The sequence below is a fragment of the Schistocerca cancellata genome, chromosome 1 (assembly GCF_023864275.1).
Source record: "Schistocerca cancellata isolate TAMUIC-IGC-003103 chromosome 1, iqSchCanc2.1, whole genome shotgun sequence".
In the NCBI taxonomy this organism is placed as follows: Eukaryota; Metazoa; Arthropoda; class Insecta; order Orthoptera; family Acrididae; genus Schistocerca; species Schistocerca cancellata.
In genome coordinates this window covers 356,213,874-356,234,468 of record NC_064626.1, presented here as the reverse complement: position 1 = coordinate 356,234,468, position 20,595 = coordinate 356,213,874, and the positions used below count along the sequence as shown (strand labels likewise).

General features: G+C 42.4%; 1 protein-coding gene across 1 annotated transcript; it reads left to right on the top strand.

Annotated features, from left to right (window-relative positions):
- The first annotated feature begins 1,144 nt into the window (after nucleotides 1-1,144).
- LOC126174217 (piggyBac transposable element-derived protein 3-like) lies at nucleotides 1,145-3,558 on the top strand. The gene is made up of 3 exons (XM_049921018.1): nucleotides 1,145-1,405; nucleotides 1,567-1,891; nucleotides 2,033-3,558. The coding sequence occupies exons 2-3, from the start codon at nucleotides 1,567-1,569 to the stop codon at nucleotides 3,487-3,489; spliced, it is 1,782 nt and encodes a 593-aa protein (XP_049776975.1). The 5' UTR covers nucleotides 1,145-1,405; the 3' UTR covers nucleotides 3,490-3,558.
- Nucleotides 3,559-20,595: the final 17,037 nt, after the last annotated feature.

The following is a 20,595-nucleotide window of genomic DNA, read 5'->3' as shown; positions in this document are numbered from 1 at the left end:
TCTGAAGGTCTCGCTGAATGGTGGTACAACATACAATGTGTGGTTTTCATGTGAAATAAAAGGGGCGGAAATGATGTTTATGTTGATCTCTCTTGCAATTTTCTGTACAGGTTCCGGAACTTTCGAAACATAGCTGATGCAAAAGTTTTTGATGTGTGTATATGTAGTACATAGTGCTGTAAAATACGTTCATATTCTTCGCATTTAGCGTTTTCTTCAGTGCAATAAGGAAAACACAGCCTTACCACGAAAGACACCCCCATACTATACGACCACCCCATCTGACTCCATAACGCATTGTGACAAGTAATGTTCTTCAGGCATTCGCCAAACCCCATCGCATTGCCCCAAGTCACAGCATGATTGAGGACTCCAAACCACTAGTTTACAGTTACAGTGGCGAGTGGCCTAGCTCTTTACACCACCTGAAGCGTCGCTTAGCGCTGACTACAGAAATGTGCGGCTTACAAGGAGCTGCCCCACCTTAATATTCCATACTTCTTAGCTCCGTACACACTGTACTTTATGGGCTGCTGTAACTAACGAGTGATTCCTTGCGCTGATTACACCTGGCCTCGGCTATGCTCGACGGTCCCTGTCCGTCAGTGCATCAGCAACATTCGACTTGGGTAGTTGTAGAGGGACTGAAACGTCCGCGATTAATTTGTTACTGACGTGACCTCAATGACTAGGTCACGTTTAATGTCACATGTCTCCTGACAGAACCGTTCCGCTGTTAATACTCCTCTAATGGCAACGCAATACTCCCGTCTGCTTTTGTACTGACAGCTCCGCCTCTCGTTACATCTGGTCGCCTATTCCGCTTAGGTATGGGTGTTGGTGCAAGTTTGATCAGACAGTCTATATCAAAACTTGTTTTGCAATTAAAAGCCCAGTAGGCTTTGATCTAAAGAACCTGTGAAAGTAGTTCAGGTGTAACAGCCTCTTACATCGTGACAGATACCCAAATTCCATAATGTTTTCTGTCCTGACGGACCGATGATAAAAAAACACTGTAGAATACTTCAGTAATCTAAAGTGTGATATTCTGACGCCGGTGCTCAGCATGGTAGCGTTGTGGGTGCGCATGTAAGTTAACTGAAGGCTAGGCGTACTGACTTAACCCTTTGTTGCCTGACGGTACTTAAAAGTACCAGTAAGTTTTGACTCTCATTATTTTCTTGTGGTGCAGTTTCGTGATCTGAGAGCCTGCCGGTACGTAACAGTAACTCTGCTCTACTGTTTCAGAGATGTTATTGTGCAATATATAGACCTCTCTGGCGGTCAGAGCTTGAAATTGTTATTCGCGCGCTGCTGTGAAAACAGAAGATTGTATGTGCTTGTTTCCATGGTGTTGCCCTGAATTTGTGCGCAATTTATTGAAACTTCCGTTGAGCTTTCCATTGTAAGTACTTACCTTCTTTGTTTTTTTGTAATAGTTTGAAGCATTACGTTACAAGTGAGTGAGATAAAGTGGAAAATATGAAGCGGACTTATTAGTACCGCCAGGTTGTGCGAACACTTTATTGTAGCAACAGTGCGTTACCTCCACTTTTTCTCACACAGATGGACGAAAATCGTAGAACTGGTGGCTACTTTCGACCTTTGAGTGATGCAGAGATTGAAGCAATTTTGTATGAGGACATTCCCTCTGATATTTCAGAGGATACTGACATCGAAGATGATGACGAGAATGTTAATAATTCTGACAAAGCTTTTCCGTGCAATTTGCAAGAGGCAGATTGTGAAACAAACTCCACTTGTTCGGATAATGATGCCTCAGAGAGTTCTTTGCCGTTTACATTTTCACCTCAATGTGAATATTGGACAAAGAGAATGTGGAGAGACAAACACATTGAAACAAGGAACTGTGAATACAGATATAGTGAAGGTATCTTCTTACACTTAGATTATCATAAATTCATTTTCAGCATTAGTCAATTTCTTCTTTTTCATTTCACGAATTACTATAGAATCCTGTTCCGTCTGTGACAACTGCAGTACTATTTCCATTCATGTATTCGTTTTGCAGGGCCTATGGAAGAATTATTTCAGGATTGCCTCACAGCTACTGATGTTTTTATTTTCATTTTGAAGCCAATTGTAGAAGACATAATTTTCCAGAGCAATCTTTACGCAACACAGAAGGGAAAAATTTTAAATCTGAAGGAGCATGAGCTGTTTGCTTTTTTGGGAATTAATTTATTTATGGGTTACCACAAGCTGCCGTCGTGGAAACACTACTGGTCTGCGTGTGATGACCTTGGTATTTCTATTGTAAGGCGATGCATGAGTAGGGACAGGTTTGATTTTATTTTGAGTAATTTACATCTTAACGACAACACAAAAATTCCAGAAAGAAACACTGACAAATTGCATAAAATACGCCCGCCTCTGACTGCTTTGAATAAGCAATTTATGTCCATATACAGGGGTACTAGAGAACTCAGTATTGATGAATCAATGATTGTCTTCAAGGGAAGAAGTAGCATAAAGCAATATAATCCATTACAACCAATCAAAAGAGGCTATAAACTATGGGCAATTTGTGATCAAAAAGGATACACACTCAATTTTGAAGTGTATCAAGGTAGAAATGAGACACTGGAGAAGGACTTTGAAGGGTACGGTTTAGGGGAGAGAGTAGTACTGAAATTGTCTAAACCGTATTGGGGTCAGTACAGAAAATTGTACTTTGACAATTTTTTTACTTCTATTCCACTTTTGGAGAAATTAAAATCCGTAAATACATTTGCCTGTGGAACAATTAGAACAAACAGGAAAGGTTTGCCAGCGAATTTACCTAAAGAAAAATGTCTAAAGCGTGGGGAATCAAATCACAGAGTGTCATCTTTAGACCTAACAGTATTTCAATGGAGGGACAATAAAGTAGTGTATTTTGCGTCAAACTTCCATGGCACTGAACAGAGCGTAGTGTCAAGAAAACAGAAAGATGGAACTAGTATGACAATACCATGTCCAGCTATTGTATGTGATTACAATAAAAACATGGGTGGTGTGGATCATGCGGACAGATTACGTTCAGCTTATGGTCTTGACAGGCGATCAAAGAAATGGTGGCACCGTCTCTTCTGGGGAGCAATAGAAATTTCTCTTGTCAATGCTTACGTCATTTTCAGTGATCTACATGGGGCACTGCCACTGCTGGAATTCAGGCGTGCTGTGGCACTAGGGCTAATGAATGAACAGCAAGTGCCAAATCTCAAAAAGAGAAACTCTGGTAAAGATGAAATAAGTCCCCCAAAGAGAAGGAAAGATAACTTTTCTGTTCCTAAGGATGTACGTCTTGGCAACCGAGGAAACCATTTTGTAGTGTTCAGTTGTAAAAGAGGACGATGCGAAATGTGTGCGAAAAATAAAATTCAGTCGAGACCACATTCACAATGTAGTACATGTAAAGTGTATTTGTGCTGCAATGAGAAAAAGAACTGTTTCCTACAATTTCATGAGGTATCACTAAATATGTGATATGTATATACTGTCAGAAATGTATAGCTAAGTTACTATGTATTGTAAAGTTGCTCTACAAGGTAAATTTATGCGAAATTTAAGAAATCAGAAATACAGTATTTTTGTATAATTTTCTAATGTAAAAATATTTAATATTTACGTGGAATAAAGTACAAGTTGTAAAAATTGGAGCATTTTTCTGCGCATGTTGTGATTCTGTCCATGGAGTCTGACGGTACTTCTGAGTACCAGGAGTGAAAAAAGTTGTAAAAAATAAAATAAAATTTCACAAAAAATCCTACCGTCATTTGAGGCCACAATAGCATAAATTCTGCAAAGAAAATGTTAAAAAGTAAATTTTTACTTATGTCAGGAAACAAAGGGTTAAGGAAAAATGTTTTTATTTTTATTTTCAGATAACATAGTAATATCGGTAGTAATAAAAGAATTTATTTATGTCATTTTAAAAAATGCGGGCACGCAAAACAACCCCTTGATACCCGTTGTGTCCCTGAAGGATATCGTTTTGCATGTTCGTAGAGCTGAAATGTTATACTATTTCAAAAACAAAAGAAAAAAATCTATAGTTGTTAGATGATCAAAGCGATCTTCGTAATGAAGCCTTCTCCGAAGTACTTTCTGGCCTGTTCTCTCTCTCTCTCTCTCTCTCTCTCTCTCTCTCTCTCTCTCTCTCTCTCTCGGCTCCTACTTGTCTGATACTTGGCTGTTCATTGTACAGTTCCGAGTGCCCTCTGCTGCGAAGGCATGCTGAAAAGTGAAACGTTATTAACGTTCTACATCTCTATTGTGAACGTCTACATAGTTATTTATCAACATAGTCAAACTGGCAACGAACACATTTCTACGAGAGAGAGGGACTAGTTTATTGATACTGACTATAGAATGTTGGACTTCGTTGACGTAGCCACATCCTCACCTCTGCTTGCAGCGCTTCGTCACAATCAAAGTCAAATCATCGAAGCTGATCTTCCATGTTTTGGAAACTGATGAAAATCGGATGGGACTGAGTCGGAACTGTACGGAGGTCGATCTGCGACAGTGATTCAAAGACGTCGTATTGTTGCACATGTCGCAGCGCTCGTGTATTGTCTGGCATCGCCGTGCTGAAGGAGAGAGGCTCCATGTGTGGACAAACTCTTAGAATTTGTCAGACTCAATTACAGCAAGCTGTTTCTCACGCACAGTAATAGTTACGTTAAACACCGCCATGTTACACACTACCATTCGGAGCCCTCTAGCGGCAGAGGGTTCCAATTTGCGTCAGGGAAGCGGGAATGTCGACGAAGTTGTAGGCGTGACGTGTAATGTCTCAACTGATATTCAGAACAGAACAAAATATTGGGTGGCATTACTTTTCAGGACGCTTTCGTAGTTTCCTACTCAGGGGTCGCGTGTGGAAGCAGCCGCCAAGTATCCCGCTTCTAGTGCGCGTCTTCGGTATAGCCGACACTAACAGTTAAGGGACCCTCTTTTTTTTTTCTAGTGTTCATTTTGAGAAGACTTTCTCCCATAATTGGCTTCAAATTGTGACTAGTCTTAATCTTTTATTTGCTATTTAAGAGTTACGAATTTAAAACATCTTTCAAACATTTATATTATTACACAGTCAACTGAGGCCCTCAGTTCCTACAGTGAGAGCGCAGGTACGTTTAGACAGCGAGCGCCTCTCATTTCCCATCACTCGATGAGTTGCAGTGTAACGTATTCAGGTACGCATGATAGTGAGTCGAAACTGAGTCTGAATTGTAATTTAGTTCCCTTGTTTTTTTACTACCGCTATTTTTCATATTAAACAGATTGTCAGATGAACCACTTGGTAAGTCGAAATCGGTGCTGTCCCTTTCGTGACCTGAGGTTGAGATACATAATAAAGTAAGTTACCGGAAGAGTCTAATGGTTTTCATGCTATTGGCAAGTACGAACCCTGTTGGCAAGTACGAACCTGCCCGTGTGACGAGACGACGAGGCGTGTGCCCAAGTGCTGAGCGTGTCTACATGCGCCCCGTTGACTCACCGCAAACGCGAGACGGGCTGTAGGCGGCGCGGCAGCGTTGCGTTTAGCGAGAGCACCGGTCGCCGACGGTGCCAGCGTCGCCTCTGGCTGGCTCAGCAGCTCTGCACAGCCAGGCGCTTGCACACAGCTGCTGTCAGTGTACTTGTTGACTCTCAGTCCGAGAGCCTGCACTAACCTTCGTCACGCGCTACTTACCCGAAGACTTCTTGCTAGGCGTCTCGACGCAAGATAGCGGGAAAGTTTGCGCGCCATTTTCTGTTAATTTTATTTGTTACGGGCATGGCTGAATTCCTTCTGTGTCAAGTATACAGGGTGGTCCATTGATCGTGACCGGGCCAAATATCTCACGAAATAAGCGCCAAAAGAAAAAAAATACACAGAACGAAACTTGTCTAGCTTGAAGGGAGAAACCAGATGGCGGTATGGTTGTCCCGCTAGATGGCGCTGCTATAGGTCAAACGAATATCAGCTGCGTTTTTTTTAAATAGGAAATGTTCAAACGTACCTTCGTCCTGTATTTTAATTTAAAAAGCCTACCTGTTACCAACTGTTCGTCTAAAATTATGAGCCATATGTTTGTGACTATTACAGCGCCATCTATCACAAAGTGAAAAAAGTGGTGCAACTAAAACATTCATATTTCTTTACGTACTACACGAATATGTAATAAAAATGGGAGTTCCTATTTTTAAAAAAAACGCAGTTGATATCCGTTTGAGCTATGACAGAGCCATCTAGCGGGCCAACCATAGCGCCGTCTGGTTTCCCCCTTCAAGATAAAGTTTCCTTCTTCGTAGTTTTTTTCGTTTGACGTTTATTTCGTGAGATTTTTGGCCCGCTCGATTTCAATGGACCACCCTGTATATTAGCGCGATATGAGACGACCTCAAATTTTGTCTTGGTTTTGTTCGTGTTTTTATTTCGAATGGCGTACTCCGTCCCTAATGACCCACGTGTAGACTTGACGGTATACTAAGTTGTAAGACATTTCATGTCCATTTACGTTTCTGCCCTGGGAAAGTCTGTTTACGATAGTACTGGTATATAAAAAAAATGAGCGCGTATTTAGAAATTTTTTATTAAGAATCGTGAAGCGAGGCGTGCCAGACGGGAAGATTGCCATTACGAAACCCATAAAAGAACCATACTTTATTTCCCTTAACATTTCGTTTCATTCATTTTCCTTTGTATCTTCTGTGTAAATAAAGTCGTTACAGAAAGGACAATACAAGCAATTCTTTGTGTTATCCTTGTTAAGGTATTCAAGAAAATGCTATTAGAGGAGGCTCCCTCCACACTCTCTCTAATGCACTGGAATAATGCAGATAATTTCTTCTGACAATAAGAAGCATCACTAGCCGCTGCTGATTATTCCAATTCTTGAAAATAAAACTATAACAGGTTTCACAAGTTCACAGCTCTGTATCTGTATATTTCTGACGCCTTTTACATTGTGCTGACACTGAAATATCGGCTGTTTCCTGGTGCGGTGATTGTGGCTCGACGCTAGGGTTTCCTACACCACAGACACTGTAGAAAAAAGGCTATTTTTTAACGACGTAATTGCGAATAATAGCAGCTTATCGCTCTTTTCGAGGAGGTCAACCAGTTCCGTCGCGTGCTAATTAAGGCGAAAGTCCTGTGTCGTCTTCGAACAACGGAGCTCTCGTCTCAAAATTCTGCGTGTTGCACGCGATTACACGAGAAAATGAAAAAATACGTTATAAGTCCCCTGTTTGTAGACCATCACACACGTGTCAATGCTACGTGGTTGGCATACGATCGTAGCTTCCTGTTCCAAAATTTTACTCTTGTTGTAGCATTCCACTATTCCAAGGAACTTCCACCGCGACAGGTAATTGTCAATATTTCAGTCTCAGCACAGAGATTTAGAGATACAGCGTGTACTGCCGCTTGAAAGTCATTATGTCGATTCGAAAACACTGACGGCTGTATTCTGAACAAATAGTTACTAACAGTGGGTGACTGGTATTTCCATTTTCAGTAAATGGTCACCCCTATCCACCCACAGCCACATCTCAGATCCATATTCCTCATGCAGTAGCAGAGTGAAATAGACGTACAATCGTGAACGTTGTGGATGGTAATTTGAATTACTAGTATTAATTGTTTTTGATTTCTCCGTTGTTGTTGCAGGTGTACGCTGATATTACACGATATTGTACGTCCTGCGTGGGACCTCAGATGAAATACGAATGTCTTAAAGACTTTGATTTGTGTGAAATGGGTGTGGACTGGGATTAAAGTATTTGGAACATTTTGCCACTTTATCTACAAAAACTCCGACGATACTTCTCGCTACAAGAGATGAAACGACAGATAATAACGATAATTCGGAATTGTGGCTCTGGTAATACGCTCTAAAAGAAAGTTCCCGCCATGGCAACATGCATCGTGTGACCAGTGAGACATTGCTCTACCTGTACTCGTAATGCAACAAAAATTTCTGTAAAAGGATCAAACATCGCAGGTTAGTTGCTACAGTCTCTATAGACCTACGTTTAAATAACTAGAATGTGGTTTTCGAGTAAACGTAGACAGCATTTTATCATCAGAAGCACGCGCAAGTTGTGACACGTTCTGCGTCCCCTCGTTGCAACTGTATAACTATTTTAGTGGAAACTATATTGACATCAAAAGTGAAGCAGGAAAATGAGATTATGGGCTTGTTGTTTCCGTCCATTAAAATCGTGCGATACCTAAAAGTTCGCGATCAAGTTGTTGAAGAAAAAATCAAAAGCTAGTAGAGCTTTCATTAACCTTGAGATTTTCCGCGCCACAAAATCCTGGAATCTAGCTCTATACTTCAGTGTCTGCTGAACACACCGCTGTTCAATAACATCAAACAAAAACGTAAGTCCTATCGTCTTGTGAGCAGGAAGAGAACTCTGAATTACTCTGTATGCCACAGTTCTAGTGGATACTATTTTTCGTTACCTTTATCTAGCATTTTACGAAGGAGCGAGTCATTTGGGTGGCAAATGGGTGACTGAGTAGTTTCTAAAATGCTTAGTTTGAGACAGCAGGGAGGTAAAAATTTAACTCGGATCCAGCACATAGTCTTCTCTCGAATAGCCGATGGTCCTAACATTCCCATAAGACATGCAGATCTTCAACAACATGCAGATCTTCAACAACAGTCTGACACGTCTTGGCTTCAGTAAGGATATGCGATTTCAAAAACACCTTCCCAGTCTTAGCTCCCAGTACTAGCGACAAATACTTCTTCTAGCATGAGGATTAGAACACCATTTCTGGTTTGAGCGCTGCCGCACTAACTTTAGATTAACGGAAGTTTCCTCATCGCGAGACGTGCTTCGCGAAACGGTTACGCCAGGTTCTTAAGCGAGACGGCTGTCTCGGCCTCTGATTTACGCAGAGCGGAAAGTTGCGCGAAACACGGCGAGCTGTCAGTTTGGGCGAGACAACCACGTAGGCGAGCTCTGTTTTACGTTCGGCTGCTGTCACTGTGTCCGCCCTCTTGGAGAAGCTTAATTTGAAAATGGTGACGAAAGGATGTTGACGCTGCTGGGGCAAGGAATTATTCTGTCAGCAGTGTCAATGTGGGACCCAGGATTTTAGGGAAATTACAGTGGGATTAAGCTAACCGGACAAGAGCTCCCTCTAGGTGGGACCCTGCGCTACTGACGGTAAGTCATGGCAGTATAATAGATTGTACGTACAGATCGGTTGTATGGAATCAGCATTGTAAGATGGCTTTGGCCTTGAGACGCGGCGGAATGGCAGAAAAGAGCTCTAGTGTTCGGCCGTGACCACAACCACACCGTAATGGGAGTTGCTCTGTTCATAGGTACCACAACGTGGACTGTCCAACGTGTTTACAAGAAATTACGTACCACTCGCAGCCATGTAACACGGCGTAAGAACAGCGGTCCCAAAAACATACCCACAGACACGGACCGGAGACGAGTGTGACGTGTCGTCAACGACTGTCTGTTTTAAACCCGAAGGGCAATTCCGCTTTCAGTGATTGCACGTGCATCCCAACCAGTTCCCGAGTAAAAACTTGCAAAAATAATTACATAGAATGGACATTAGTAGTGGGGTGCCTTCCAAAAGGTCATTTCTCACGGTGGCACATACTGCTTTGTCTTCAGTGGCCCAAACAACACATGAACTGGTACAGTAGCTGACTGGAGACACATAGCCCGGTTCAGTGAGCCGCCCTTCTGTTTCTTTCAACTGATGCAAGTCGCCAAGTGCAAGTCGCTTTCCGTAGAATGATTTGACCCCATTCTTTAGATTACCGTCAACGTGAACAGTGGAATAAATATCAACATCATCGGTGACACATGTTCCCCTACCATCTGCATCTTCATGAGTATGCTATGGTCACTCCAGTTATCTACGATCAGAGCCTGGCTCACAGGGCTCCACTCATAGGTACTTACCTAATTTGACAAACACTAAGGCACCCTGTAGCACTTCGGACAGCCCAGTGAATCATCCGATTTTGATCCCATACAAAATGAGTGGGACTATTTGGAATAGTATGTGAAACGTAGCAGTCAAAATTAAGGCTGAACTGTAAGCTTAATCGTATAACGTAGAAGCACTTGTTTAACATGCCTTCCTCATCAGAAATATCTCCAGACGAGAATATATACATTGCACTGATGAAAGTTTGTAAATGCTTTCCGTGAATACTTGTGTGAAGATATTTCTGATGAAGGCATCTTCATTGAAGACGCGTTAAATTAGTGCTCTCAACTGTATGCCGTTGAGCCTACAATCTAGCTTTTGAGAACAGCAGCGACCGTCCGTTGGATGAGGAATGAATTTATAATCCTATTGGATGTAACCATCACCGAATAGTTTCAGGTGGATATGGCTTACCTGAAGAAACGTGAACACTCATCGTCGCCGAAATGACGCAGTTACGTGATTAGCGTGGTATCTCCCGAGGGTGACTAATCTTTTTGTCCGGTATGCTTAGTTAAAATGCCATCAATAATTTTACCAGCGTGACTTCAGAAGGCATTGCGGGCTTTTGTCTTCTATGAACGGTTCAAAATACGGAGAAATGGGCACGAAGCTGGAATGGAGACAGATAGAATCTGTTCAGTAAACACTGGACGTACATTGCGATTACTCAGTACAGGTGATATCGATACAAGTTTACAGTAACTGTTTAAAAGATCAAAAGGGAGGACAATTGTGCTTTGTCGCCGTCTGCCACTGTAAAATTTGACGTGAATGTCGTCGGTTCCCTAGAAGACGCATGGAATATATGCAGCCGAAGTATCGTTGCGTATAATGTCCTACTGCAGGTGACTTACCGCGTGTGTCATCGAAACACGTATTTACAAGGCTGCATGTAACTGAAACATTGCCTAACGGAAAAGTGGCAAGCATCCAGAAGACATTGTCGGATGTCATTGTAACTTCGTACACGTACACGCCATCGGCAAGTACATAAATGATCATACGAAATTCTCTGAGACAGGTCTAATAGCCACCAGAGTGCATTAGTGTTTGTGTTGTTACCGGAAGCGGTAAAGTGCATAGGAGGCGTGAACGGCGTCAGGTGGTGTGTGAGCACTGTAAAAGATAAGGGAGATGCCGCGGACGCAGGTGAGACAGCGTTATCAACAGCTGACAGTCTGAAGGGGCCCTCGCTGTCGATCTCCATTTGACTGGCTGGTCGAATAATTATCCAGGTTCATGGGGCATTGGAATATGCAAATCTTTAACATATTGCAGCGTGTCAGCAACTGTGAAATGTACAGCAAATAAACAATTTTTTCAGCCTTCAGTTGCAAGGTAATTTTACTCGTTTACCTAGGTTTACATTCCAGTAATGGAATCTTCTTCAGAACAAAAAATTAAATTATTTTGTGAGCCAAACACTGGCCATGTCACAGATTAAAAATTAAAACAATAAAGGTTTTTAGAGCCGCTTCCGTGTGGTCCTAATTTCTGGCCGGCGTAGCTCCGTCTACGTTCGCCTTAATGGTTTTAATTTTGACTGACATAATCTTATGATTATGCGTCTTTATTGTTTTAATTTGTAATCTGTGACATGGCCAGTGTTTGGCTCACAAAATAATTTAATTTTTTTGTTCTGAAGAAGATTCCATTACTGGAATCGAAACCTAGGTAAACGAGTAAAATTACCTTGCAGCTGAAGGCTGAAAAAATTGTTTATTTATTGGAATATGCCTTTGGCACAATATTTAATTACTTGGGAACGTGAGGGCAAACTTACTCGTTTTCAAAGTTCCGATTGATCGTGTCTGGCCACCATACGGAATGATCGGCCTATCGTGAACCAAGTACGCCGAACCCCGCCACATTTGCGCCTGCCGTCCGAGAATAAGTAATGGAACCAGTGCAGCATTCCATGTCATCCCGCACCGTTGGCCGGAGAGCGTCAGCAACCGGACTAGGAATTGTCCCGTGCGTAGGCTGGTGTCAGCAGCGCAACACAAACGGCTGTGTGCGGGGTGTTAGGGGTGTGTGGCATGTGTGGGGGTGAGGATGTGGAGGTGGTGTGTGTGTGTGTGTGGGGGGGGGGGGGGAAGCGTAGAGGGGGGACCAACAAATGAATACAGTAAGTAGGTACGAATGGATGTATGTAGATTCCGGTAGTTAACTCGGAGACGAGGGGGGGGGGGGGGGGCTCACAGAGGATATACTCGCGTGGACAGCTGCAGCAGGCCAGTATTAGACAACAACCACAACTTTTTAATGAACTTTATGTCCAAACCTTTTTATTTAGGTCAATACCTTGTGCACGTTCGCAAATCAATCATAGGTCAGTTTCGTACAATTTCTGAATGGACAGTGAGACATTTTTTTCGATCGCAGGGCAAATCAAGACTTGAAAATTTCACAGTGTTCCAATGCGTCAGCCTACAAGTATGCGGGAGCCACATTTACAGCAGTAGCCTTTGATCAATCAATGAAGAAAATAAACGACATGAAATGTAGAATAGATTTTTTCCTTTTTATGTAAGTCAATAGCACCGCTATACTTTGGGAGGGTCAACACTTTCTGCTTGTACTGTTGTTTAATGTATTTACTCACCATTAACGCCATTTGTATAAATAAGATAGCTCTCTCATACGTCTGGAATATTTAAGGTGGTTGACAGGAGGACTGTGACGCACTTGATAGTGAACTGTTACTAGAAAATCTCATAAGCCTGAATAGCATGCGTTGTGAATAAATACTTTTACTAAGAGTGTGATGTTCTTTCTAAAATACAGCAGGTAAATTATGACGGAAAACTAGGCGAAATAATTTGTCACGGCAATAACGGCACTGGACAATTTTAACAAGTGTTCTCGTGAGTAGCGCTGCTGTCTCGCTTTAATTTCTGCTGGAGTTGGGGCAGTAAGCTGAGTAGCCTGGCCCGTAATGCGGCAGACGCCGACACACAGCTCATTGCGCCCGCCTTGGCTGCGGGGGTGGGCTCTGCGGTGAGCGAGCCCGCTGGGACCGCACAGCTCTGGCCCTCTAGGCCGCGCCTCGGCCCACATTCGCATGCATTGTGAGGCGGGCGGCCCGCGACGCAATTACACTGCAGCCAGCAGTACCCAGCCGGCTCCCACACTCATTACGCGCTCTCCGATTCTGCCTGCTGCGCTGCGCTGCGCTGCGCTGGCCCACCTAGTCGCCCCGCCAAAGCCGCGGTTCCAATTAAAGGCCGGGGCGGCCGCTTCCAGATTCTGGTCGCGTGCTCCGTGGCTCGGTAACTAGAAGTCTCAAGGGTTTCCAAAATGTATTCTAATTACATCCCACCATTTTCCTTTTCTAATCGTCCAGGTGAGTTCACTGGCTAACTACAGAGCCTGACAAAAGAACTGAAGCATCCAGAACCGAAATAGGAAATTCTTGTGTTCGGAGGAAGCGCGATGTCATTTCAGGGATTCCCGTCAAATTTACAAATAACTTGGCCGTTCGAGCCGACTTACCAGTATGAGGTCGCACCCCGTCCGGCCTGGATGCTTGGACTCATTCTTTTGCGAAGGCTGTCACATGTAATAATGCGCCATGGCACCCCAGCCTGGTGCAAGTCTTTCAACTGGACGCCAGTTTGGCGACTTGCCTGTCCTTCAGCCAAAGGCATCCAGATTTCTTCGGACGGTCACCCATATAATTGCTACCCGCGTTCGACGTTGCTTTAACTTCGGTGATGGAGCGTGAACCGGTTTTACCAACGTGACAAGGCCGTTCGCGGGATGTCTAAAAACCGGTTGGACTCACCTATCAAAGTTGGCCCGCAACAGTTGTCATTGGTCCTCGATGTCCTGGATATTCGCATAGGCAAGGAATCTACATCAGAGTTGATCCGACACACAATCCATTCGGGACAGAGCTAGGTATATTGCTGGCCATGCAGGCAGTTCATACACAAGTGCCACAAGGGGACGAGCATACCGCTCTTTTACAGAATCTACATCACGAAACTCACACATGGCTTGAGTTGCACTTTACCAAAGCTACGGTAGTTTCTATACGGCAAACCTCAAAGTTTTTATTTCTTCTCCCTGGGCTTTAATTCCTAGTCCAAATTTTTCTTTGCTTTCCTTTTCTGTTTGCCCAATGTACAGACTCAATAGCATCAGGGATACCCCACGACCCTGTCTCACTCCCTTCTCAACCATTGCTTCCCTTCCATGCTCCTCGACCCTTAGGTCTGCCATCTACTCTCTGTAGAAGTTTTATTTTACACCTTACTTTCAGAACTTTGAAGAGAGTGCTCCAGTCAACATTGTCAAAAGCTTTCTCTAAACCTACAAATGCTTTAAACATAGATTTACCTTTCTTTCACCTATCAGCTAAGAGAAGTAGCATGGTCAGTATTGCTTCGCATGTTCCTACATGTCTGCAGAATCCAAACTGACCTTTCCAGAGGTTGGCTTCTACCAGTTTTTCCATTCTTCTGTAAAGAGTTTTTGTTAGTATTTTGCAACCATCACTTATTTAAACTCATAGTTCAGTAATAGTCACAATTGTCAGCAACTGCTTTCTTTGGAATTGCAGTTATTACTTTTCTAAGTGTGAGGGATATTTCGCCTGTCCCATACATCTTGCACACCAGATGGAAGAATTTTGTCATGACTGGCTCTCCCAAGGCTACCAGTAGTTGTGACTGAATGTCGCCTACTCCAGGGTCTTAGTTTCTACTTACGTCTTTCACTGCTCTGTCATATTCTTCTCGTAGTGTCGTATCACCCATCTCATCTTCATCCAAGTCTTCTTCCGTTTCTATAGTATTGCCTTAAAGTTCATCTCCCTTGTATAGACCCTGTGTATACGTCTTCCACCATCTAGCTTTCCCTTCTCTGCTGAAGACTGGTTTTCACCTGAGCTCTGTATATCTGTACAGGTACTTCCCTCTCTTCTCGAAAATCCACTTTAATTTTCCTGTAGGCGGTATCTATCTTTCCCGTAGTGAAATACCCTTCGATATCTTTTCATTTGTCCTCTTGCCATTCCTACTTCACTTCTACAGTTTGCACTTCCTGTGAGTCTCATTTTCTAGACTTCTCTATTTCTTTTCGACTGTTTCATTTCCTACATTTTTATATTCTCTCCTTTCATCAGTTAAATATCGGCTGTGATATCCATAGATTTCAGCGAAGCCTCGTCTTTTTACATATTTGATCGTCTGCTGTCTTCACTACCCTACCTTTCTACAATTTCTGCCGTTTTAATCTACAGTTCAGAACGAATACGTTGTGCTCAAGAGTCCATATCTGCCTCTGGGAACGGCTTACAATTTAAAATATGGTTCCGAAATCTGTATTATCATGTACAAGATGTAATGGGTATAAGTGCATTTACTTATATATGTAGTTCCTTAATAAGTACCTACATCAGTATGTTTTTTTTTTTTTTTTTTTCCACCACGTCGAACTGTCTACCCTCAAACACGTAACATAATTCACTACATGTTTTCTGCACTGTCGTAACTGCATAGGCAATATGGCATCTGTGCGGTCACACTTCAACACGTGACCTGCCGCTCAGGGGAACAAAAGCATTAATGGCTTGTTCGTTACAAGTACTTGTACGTACTAACCAACGTATAAACATACTACTCCTGATATCTGAAGTTACTAGTCCGAAAACGAAGTAATTACTGATTTCATCTTACTCAGTATATTGTTCTCAGTCACCAATAATAATATCTGCACTCATACCCGTTACACTGTCTGTAATCGAACTGAAACCTTCCAGTGTCTCCGGGTTTCTTCCTCATACACAACATTTTGTAACCTTTTTTCGTGATGCTTACACGAATTGGTAGCGGTGATTAAATTATGCTCTGTGCAACATTCTACCAGGCGGCTTCCTGTTTCATTCCTTTCCCACAGTTTAAAAGTTATAAGCACCTAAAATAAAAATAAAGATTCCAGCAGAAAAGCATCGAACAGTGTTACTTGACAGATTGGTAGCTGCATAAAGTCTGCTTACTAGCGGGCAGTGACTAAATCAGCAACAACTGGGACGGCGATGTAATGATCCGCACTCGTCCATAATGCATCCGAATGACACAATTAGCGGAGGATCACAGGGTTGGCGGTAATTCCCGGTGCTTACACTATACGTACGTTATGTAAAGTATATGAGCGGTATACGGCAGAACCAACGAGGGATGTGTCAGCGAATATAGCAGTCAAAATAATCGACACTAAAGATTTCATTCGCGGGACGAATGGTAGTTACGGGGAGTGTTGAGACATTGGTGTATCAATCCAGGAATCTTGTCTGTTCGTAGTGTAACATGGGTGTGCCCAGCGGGAAGTAAATGCAAGATGGACGATACCTGGGGCGTACAATTACGAAGAACTTAAATTGGAACCATCACATAGTAAATATTGTTGGGAAGGCAAACTAAAGACTGCGTTCTGTTAGCAATACAGTTAGAGGATACTGTCTCGACTAGGCTTGTGTATCCCTTGAGTATTGCTGCGCGGTATAAGGTCCTTCACAGACAGGATTGACGAAGGATGCGACCAAGGTAAAATTAGCAGCTCTCTTTATATTTTGCCAAAACGTTTCTTTTATAGAGAGAAATGACAATCATGATAAAATACGAGGGCTATCCACAAAGTACATTACGTTTTAGAATTAAAAATAAATAAAGTATTGAAATTTTTTTAAATTATGTACAGATGAAAGCCACACTTAAATACTACTTTTCTACATAGGTGCCATTTAAATTAAGGCACTTATCGTAGCGATGGACGAGCTTGGAAATTCCTTCGTCGTAAAATTCGGCCGTCTGCGCCTTCAACCACGTGGTTACCTCTTCTGGAAGCTGTGCGTCGTCATCAAAACGCTGCATAGCCAACCACTTCTTCATTGCTGGGAATAAGTGGAAGTCGCTCGGTGCCAGGTCGGGACTGTACGGCGGATGAGGAAACAACTCCCACTTACAAGATTTGAGAACTTCACGAGTGGCATTTGCCGTGTGGGCCCGGGCGTTGTCGTGAATCAGCAAGATCTGTGAGCCCAACTTTCCCCTGCGCTTGTTTTGTATTGCTCTTCTGAGGTTGTGCAGAGTTTGGCAATACCTTTGAGAGTTTATTGTAGTGCCTCTTTCCAGGAAATCCACAAAAATCACACCTTTTTTGTCCCAAAAGAGGTAACCACGTGGTTGAAGGCGCAGACGGCCGAATTTTACGACGAAGGAATTTCCAAGCTCGTCCATCGCTACGATAAGTGCCTTAATTTAAATGGCAACTATGTAGAAAAGTAGTATTTAAGTGTGGCTTTCATCTGTATATAATAAAAAAATTTCCAGTACTTCATTTATTTTTAATTCCAAAACGTAATGTACTTTGTGGATAGCCCTCGTAGAAGAATTCAGAGCTCGCACAGAAATACTTACATGTTCATTTTTTCCCTCGTGCTATTCGATGTTGGTACGGTCGAGAAACAGTTTGAAATAGGTTCCATGCACCATCCGACAAACACTTAAGTGTGAATTGCACAGTAACAATGTAGAGATTGGTTAGAGGTTAATATATCGTAGACATAAAGGTCATGATTGATCGAGTGCAAGTTCAGTCGCAGAAACATACATATAAAGCCTAAATGGACTATTTCTAGATCAAGCATTCAATCTACGATATGGCGAAAAGTTGCTGACTGCGATTCTGGACGTTTTCGTGAAGAAGGAAGCGAGTGCTGTGACTATGACATTGGTCTCGTGTACTGTAGAGGTTTAGGGTACACATCCACTTAGAGCTATCCAGGTTTAGATTTCCAAGCAACTCACTCGAAGCAAATAAGGGAACGACTTCTCTGAATAGACTGACGCCGATTTACTTTCCCCTCGTTGATCATTCTGACATAAAGTCCACCTCCAGTGACCTCGATGGGGACAGAATCTGGAATCCTAATTTTGCTTCCTTCCTCCCTTTGCGAGTTTAAAAACTCTTTTTCTGTTACCAGTGTTGAATTTTAGCTGTTCAAACCTTGAATGGTGGAAAAAAAAGTTGGTGCAAGTCTTACAGTGAGGAGAATATGTAACATGAATCAAATATGATTGTGAAAGATTATTATTGCCCGATGAGATAACCATTATATTAATTCGAAAAACACAACGGTTTTCTGTATGTCGGACTATCAGCGTAGACTGTGTATGGGTGTGCCCATTTTCTGTCAGTAAATATCGAGATGGTTCTCCAATGAGGTAGGACAAAATATCACAGTATTTTATTTTATCCATAAATACTTTCAAAGGACGAATGATGTAGCCATCGATCTTTTAGACATCCAGTTGTGTACTGATTTCGATCAACAAATTGAAATGTACCCTCAAACAAAATGTTTTCTTACTCGATACACCAGTTATGTTCTGATGTGGTTTGACGGACGTGCTTATAAATAAGAGTACTTCCCTGGTCCGATCTATCGTTCGACTAGGGCTGTAAAATTATTTGTAGTTGGTTTTGGAAAACACTATCAGCGCATCTACCACTACTGATAAAACTGAGTACTGTACTGCGTGGTAGATGATGGAAATTCCGGTGGGACACATTGGAATTCTGTACTTCCATTCTGCGACCAATCACAGTGGTACGAAAGAGGCGCAGCTCACATATATTCAGTATCTTGGCAACAATCTGTTTTAATTGCATCAAGGAAGAAGCTTTCTTCGTGCTGTGTAGTTTAGCTTGAACTGCATTGTTAAATAGGATTTTCTGAGAAGAATCCAACAGTATTTTCGCCTAAGGAGTGAGTGAAAATTTGGTTATAAACTGGTTTGTCCAACGAACTTAATTTGCTTTATTAATTTTAATTTTGACTTTATAATAATTTCCATATTTAATGAAGTTTTAGGATTCTGTGTCTCTGGGTTTAATTTATTTGCAAATACGGCACCCACGACTGAATGTTCCTTATTAGAACTAACGCAATCAATTTTTGTCGTACACAGTTAGCTGCTGTAAATAGAACAAATTCTTTGTATTTAGATGATTTGTACCTCGATGTTGCCCGTCATGATCTTGTGATTGACCGGTTAAAAAATTGTGGTGACAACCAATGTGGTTCGTGTATAAGACAGGCATCATAGAGTTTAACAGTTTAAACTTAACCAAGGATTAGATTCATAATGAATTAACGGTCTTTTTGTTTTGACTAATATTGTTTTACTCTAAATTGCTTCATACTTCGGATTATTTAATGCCTATACTTAATAATGTTTATGCCCAATACAGTAGCATAATCGATAGGTTTCGGTAGTTAGACGAATAAAAAAGATGGCTCTGAGCACTACGGGACTTAACTTCTGAGGTCATCAGTCCCCTAGAACTTAGAACTACTTAAACGTAACTAACCTAAGGAAATAACACACACACACACACCCATGCCCGAGGCAGGATTTGAACCTGTTACCGTAGCGGTCGCGCGGTTCCAGACTGTAGCGCCTAGAACCGCTCGGCCACCGAGGCCGGCAGTTAGACGAATAAGTTAAGTCGGTCAAAACAGTATCTGAACAGGCAATGCATATGCTTCATAGAAAGGACGACACGTGCGGACTGAACAACTTTTAGACCTACTACTTACTTTAATCGAATATCTAGGTGACTTAGAGGAAACTTATTCTGTCTCTAAAATTTAATCTCTGATGGCCAGTCTTTCGTATCGCTTCGTGTGTTGTGGCACGTTTGACGTGTAAATGTTGCACGTCAAAGGCGATAGAAAAGCGCCCAGTGGGACCTCAACTCCTGCGTATAGTGTTTTTCGCATGTTGTGCAGGACGTTAGATGACAGATGAATCGGATTTGTAGGTACATGGTTTGCAGTTCAGTTTAAAACCTCTGTGTCGAGGCATTGGGATGAGATGGAGTTTGCTTGATTCACCCCCAGAGTGGCTTCGAAACAGACAAGTTGTTATAAGGCCCATGATCGAGTAATGATCATTAGGAAAGCTTGCAGGTGTCTCGAGCGTAATGTTGGTGTTTCCGGCGCAGGTTGACAGTTCACTCCCACTGTTAATCATCGCATCGGAACAGTGTGATCTGACGTTGTAATGAACGGCTGTAGAGAGCTTTCGACGCAATTTTTGTGGTATTTATTGCAGTAATCTTATGCGACAGAGGAATGTTTCGTAGCGTTGGCACGGACGGGAATGTGTTGGCCGGTACCAAGGACACGGTTCATTACTTAAGAAAAACTGGTGTGCTGCCTATGGATATTAAGCGACTGATTTATTTTTTTGCGACAGTCTTACGACCATTTAACAAAGTCGTAACCAGTTATGACCGGCTGATAACGAACGACACGTGGTGTAAGCTGTTCCTGTTACAACGCAAGCTGGTCGAAACGAAATGCTTATGTGGTGGTTATATAATACGAAAAATAATCCAACCGAACAAAGCAGATAACATAAATAGCCAGAAAAATGGAAATCGCGTACAGTAAGATAGGGTTATCTGTTAATACAGAACTGAGGGATTACGGTGTGAGCCGGCCAGAGTGGCCGAGTGGTTCTAGGCGCTACAGTTTGGAACCGCGCGACCGCTACGGTCGCAGGTTCGAATCCTGCCTCGGGCATGGCTATGTGTTATGTCCTTAG

What these genes read in the sequence shown, in the direction of transcription:
- LOC126174217 (XM_049921018.1), top strand. Translation starts at nt 1,567, where the DNA reads ATGGACGAAAATCGTAGAACTGGTGGCTACTTTCGACCTTTGAGTGAT. An exon ending in TGAATACAGATATAGTGAAG is followed by an intron (nt 1,892 to 2,032) that starts GTATCTTCTTAC and finishes TTCGTTTTGCAG; the next exon opens with GGCCTATGGAAGAATTATTT.